This window comes from Musa acuminata, chromosome BXJ2-4, assembly GCF_036884655.1.
Source record: "Musa acuminata AAA Group cultivar baxijiao chromosome BXJ2-4, Cavendish_Baxijiao_AAA, whole genome shotgun sequence".
Classification (NCBI taxonomy): Eukaryota; Viridiplantae; Streptophyta; class Magnoliopsida; order Zingiberales; family Musaceae; genus Musa; species Musa acuminata.
The window spans coordinates 11,292,871-11,297,749 of NC_088341.1; the positions used below are offsets into that span (position 1 = coordinate 11,292,871).

General features: G+C 45.0%; 1 protein-coding gene across 1 annotated transcript; it reads left to right on the forward strand.

Moving 5' to 3' along the window:
- The first annotated feature begins 1,822 nt into the window (after positions 1-1,822).
- On the forward strand, positions 1,823-3,891 carry LOC135608705 (indole-3-pyruvate monooxygenase YUCCA8-like). Its single transcript, XM_065101731.1, has 5 exons — positions 1,823-2,269; positions 2,381-2,623; positions 2,769-3,017; positions 3,340-3,462; positions 3,671-3,891. Exons 1-5 carry the CDS (start codon positions 1,823-1,825, stop codon positions 3,854-3,856), a joined length of 1,248 nt encoding a protein of 415 aa, XP_064957803.1. The 3' UTR covers positions 3,857-3,891.
- Positions 3,892-4,879: the final 988 nt, after the last annotated feature.

Sequence of the window (4,879 nt, forward strand, 5' to 3'; positions counted from 1 at the left end):
TCATTTTCACATGTGATATCAATGTTTTATTCTTATCACGAATTGAGAGAGCCATATCTTTCATTTCAATATCATAACACTTTTCAAGTAATTGTCCCGAGCTTAGAATATTATTTTTAATATCAAAAACATAATAAACATATGAAATGCATAATTCTTTGCCATTATTAAGTTCAAAGAGAATTTTATCGTTGCCTCTTACTGGTCTTTGAGACAAATCACCAAATGTAATGTTCCCGGAATAACTTGTATCATTTCTGAAAATAGCTTTTTGATGCCACACATGTGATTTGGGGCTCCTGTATCTAAATATCATGTCATAGACCGATCATCTTTCAAATTATCATAACTCATTAGTAAAACTTGATTTTTATTCTTTTTTTCCTTAACAAAATTTGTCTTATCACCTTGATTGTTATGATTACAATAATATTCATAAGAGTAATATCCATATTTTTACAAATATAATATTATATTTTAGACCTTTTAGAGTTTCTATCACGCCCACCGCCTCGGCCACGTCCTCGACCATAATCTCGACTTTTTTTATTAGACTTTTCTCCATCATCTTCATTATTTGGAGATTCTTGATTGGTTTGATTTTTGCCTCCTCTTCCTTTTTGTCCACGTCCTCTTCTTCTTTTTATAATCCTTTGTTGATGAACTTAAAGGAACCCATAAGTTTTTCTAAAGATATTTTTTCTAAATCTTTAGATTCTTCAATCGTAACAACAATAAAATCAAATTTTAGATCTAGAGATCTCTATTTTTTTTTCTATTACTCTTTGATCACTTATTTGTTCACTATTTCATATCATTTGATGAACAATAGAAATGATTTTTAAGAAGTAATCAGAAATAGTTTCAGAAGTACCTTGTTATAATTTTTCAAACTCGGCTCATAAAACTTGTAGATGAAGTTTCTTTACCTTATCAACATCACATAATGCTTTTTTGAATTATTTCCCAAGCCTCCTTTGAAGTATTTGCTGGAGCGATGATCTCAAACATTGTATCATCAAACCCTTGGTAAATCATAAACAGAGCCTTTTTTTTTTCTTCTTTCTTCTTTCTTCTTTCTTTGAGTTGTTTTCTTCCTTCTTCATTCATTGCTCCTTCTTCTACTAGACTTGGTTTAATAAATTCATCTTCTACAAACACTCATACATCTTGGGAGCCTAAAAGAACCTTCATTTGGATGCACCATATATCATAATTCTTTTTTGTCAATATGGGGATCTGGAGTTGGTTGGTACTTGAGGAAGATGTTATAACTTAACTTATGTTCTGATACCAAATATTGATCTTGATAGGAAGAAGGGATAGAGTTACCAAATAAAGGAGGAGTAGGACAAACTTCAATCTTCTATATTTCTCTAAAGAAAACTTTTTACAATTTTAGAAACTCTATCTGTTTCATGACCCAATATATGGGGTTTATATAATCCCCAAAGATATATTAAATTAATTATATTTAAAATGAATTATTCTTTTTAAAAATTCTTTCAAGAATCAATAACCAATTTGATTTATCTTTTCATAAACATTTAATCTATTTTTTTAATCTCTTATTTTTTTCAATAAACCTTTCTTTTCGATGGAATTAATCTTTTATGACACTTAACAGGTTTAATTCCAACGCTTAGTGTTCTTAAATTTAGAGGGCGACGGAGGCGGAGGTAAACATCGAGGTCAAAGTGTGCTGGGTTTTGTTCTCTTTTGGTTTCATAACGTTGGAAGGAAGAAAGGAAGGTAAGGCTTTTCTCCACTGCAAACAGTGCAGCGAAAAGTGACGAGCAACAGTGAGCTGAGTCGAGTCGTCATGAGCGCCGAGACACTCCCCCCGCAACCGCCGCCTCTGCCCGCAACGGATCCACCGAGCAGCCCCACGCCAAGGATCTCCATAGTGCATGGTCCTGTTATCGTCGGCGCCGGACCCTCCGGCCTCGCCGTCGCCGCTTCCCTCCGCCGCCTCTGCGTGCCCTCGGTTATACTCGAGCGGTCCGACGGTATCGCCGACCTGTGGAGCCACCGCATGTACGACCGCCTCACCCTCCACCTCCCCAAGCCCTTCTGCCAGCTCCCGCATCTCCCCTTCCCCGCCTACTTCCCGTCCTACCCCTCCAAAGACCACTTCCTCGGATACTTGCACGCCTACGCCCACCACTTCTCCCTCCGCCCGCTCTTCGGTTGCACCGTGATGGACGCCCGGTTCGATCCAGCCGTCTCCCTCTGGCGAGTGACGGCGATCCGCCGCGACCTCTCCGACGTCCCCATGCAAGCCCTGTCACCGTCTCGATCCAGCGACTCGCTCTCGGAGTCGAGCCGGTCGACGTCGTCGGTCTCGAGCGAGACCTTGACAGAGCCGAGGGAGCCGGAGGTGGTGGAGTTCCTTTCGCCATGGCTGGTGGTGGCGACGGGGGAGAATGCAGAGCCGGTGGTGCCGGAGATCAAGGGAGCGGAGGGGTTCGAGGGGAGCCTGTTGCACTCGAGCGAGTACAAGAGCGGGGTGGAATATGAGGGGAAGAGGGTATTGGTCGTGGGGTGTGGGAATTCCGGGATGGAGATATGTGTGGACCTGTGCGAGCACGGAGCAATGCCCTTCATGTCAGTGCGAAGTGGGGTACGTTTGTTTTTCCTCTGTTTCTTGAGCAACCGCGAGCGATGGATTTGTATTCGACTGCTTCGATTGTTTCGGTGGTCTCCGATGCATGTTCATCTGATGAATCGAGATTCAACAACATTTGACGTGTTTCTTGTGAAAGCAGGTGCACATTTTGCCGAGGGAGATGTTGGGGACCTCCACGTTTGGCGTGGCGATGAAGCTGCTCAGATGGTTGCCAACCAAAGTGGTGGATAGGTTCCTGTTAATCATGGCCAAGATGATGATCGGAGACACTGAGAAGTATGGTCTGAAGAGGCCAAAGGTTGGCCCTCTGGAGCTCAAGAACACAACCGGCAAAACCCCCGTTCTGGATGTGGGAGCCCTATCGCGCATCAAAGACGAACGTATCAAGGTACTTGAATGCACCAAAAACCCACATCGACGCTTCTTGGAATTCCTTGTTCTTCTTATCGTTTTCTTCTTCCCCCCGTGGATCGTTCGAGCGTCACGAATGCTCGCCATCGATCTCACCACACATCGTTTCATGTGGTTCATCGTTTGATGAAGCTCGCTTACTCCTTGGATCGGAATGCGTCATCATTTCATTTGGTTTTTGACATAGCAATTATAGACAGCTCTCGCTGTGTGTGCGGTGCGCGCGCTGTAAAGTGTTTCTGTAGCCGCATCTGTGATTTCTAATAGCACATCGCTGCTCTTCTCGCTGACAATGGCAGATAGTATCAGAGGTGGAGTCACTAACAAGCAACGGAGCCAAGTTCGTGGACGGGGGAGAGATGGCGTTCCACGCGGTGGTGTTCGCAACGGGGTACAAGAGCAATGCCCCACTCTGGCTCAAGGCAATCTCCTCTTTCCACTCCCTCCCCCCACCCCGACTCGATTCATCTTTTTGGTCGTGCTTTAAGAAGCCAAGGACATCTTTCCCATGGACGTACTTGAAAGAGCACAAGAACTGTACTGTCACGGAACAAGTCATCTAAATGTAGCCTTTTCCCCAGAGAAAAAATGGTGTTGCTGTCTCATGCGAATGTTTGTTTCGCCTTGTAGGAGGCTGGTGTTCTCACAGCGGAAGGCAAGCCGGAGCACTCGTTCCCTAATGGAGAGAAGGGCATCTACTTTGTAGGCTTTTCAGGGAAAGGTCTTCTTGGCGCCAGCGTCGATGCCATCAAGACTGCTCTCGATGTATCTGCAAGATGGACACGCCTCTCAGAGAGCAAAGATGTTGGTCTCTAAGCCCACCACTTGCTGATGATACCAATGCGACTGCACGTGAGCAAGGAAGCCACATGGTGGCTGCCCTTCATGGTGTTTTGGTGCTGTGGCTCCCTAGAGAGAGAGAGAGAGAGAGAGAGAGATGAGAGCTTAAAACCTGCTGTCCGACTCTCTGTACATGACAAATTCTGCATAGGATCTTCTTTGTCTCGCTTGGAGAAGGATACAAGAGAGCAGTAGTTATCCTCCATGTCGATGTCAATGCTGCCCTCGTCTGTCTCCTCGTGGTGGCCCTTCTCTGTTAGCATTTTGTGCTGTCTTTTTCTCTTCTTGACCTTGGGGGAGAGAGAAAGAGAGAGAGAGAGAGAGAGAGAGAATTCCTGAAATCCCAGTTTGCGTTGGGAATGCTTTCCGGCATTGTTTTCCCCCTGAGGAGGAGGCTCTCACTGCTGCCTCTGAGGAGTCTTCCTTGTCTCGACTCCCTCAGCTACTACAGTGTACTGGGCCCCCACCCGCTCCCTAACCCCTGTTCCTCTGGTACACGGTTGCGTAGTCCGGAGGGGCCCTCCCACTGACCAAACCAATAGACCCTCGATGATGATCACATGATTGCCACAGTGACGAGTAAATGATTGGGTGGAACATGGCATTTTTTTGGATGATGACGGGAACCAAAGAAATAGCAACAGTGTTGATAAGAAAGCCAAGTCACGTCTCGGAGATGCTGTCTGTCTCGACATGCATTGGTGACAGGCATTGAAAAGGAAAACAAAGCCTCATACAAGCTGAGGTTCTGATGCATCTTCTTAAGCTTCATTATGCGTCTCGGACAAGGTTGTCATTGAGGAGAGGGATAGATCTCGGACAAGCTTCATTATGAGTCTGCTTCAGATCCAATGTCTATGCCTAGCACTCGTTTTCTTTATCTGGAAGATGAGACTAGATTTGTCTTGCGGCTGGAATCTGTAGTTGTAGATTCATTCTTAGATCTGATCCGAAGCAGAAATGGACGTGCTTGGTTTGGTTGGGCCTGATAGTTGCGGA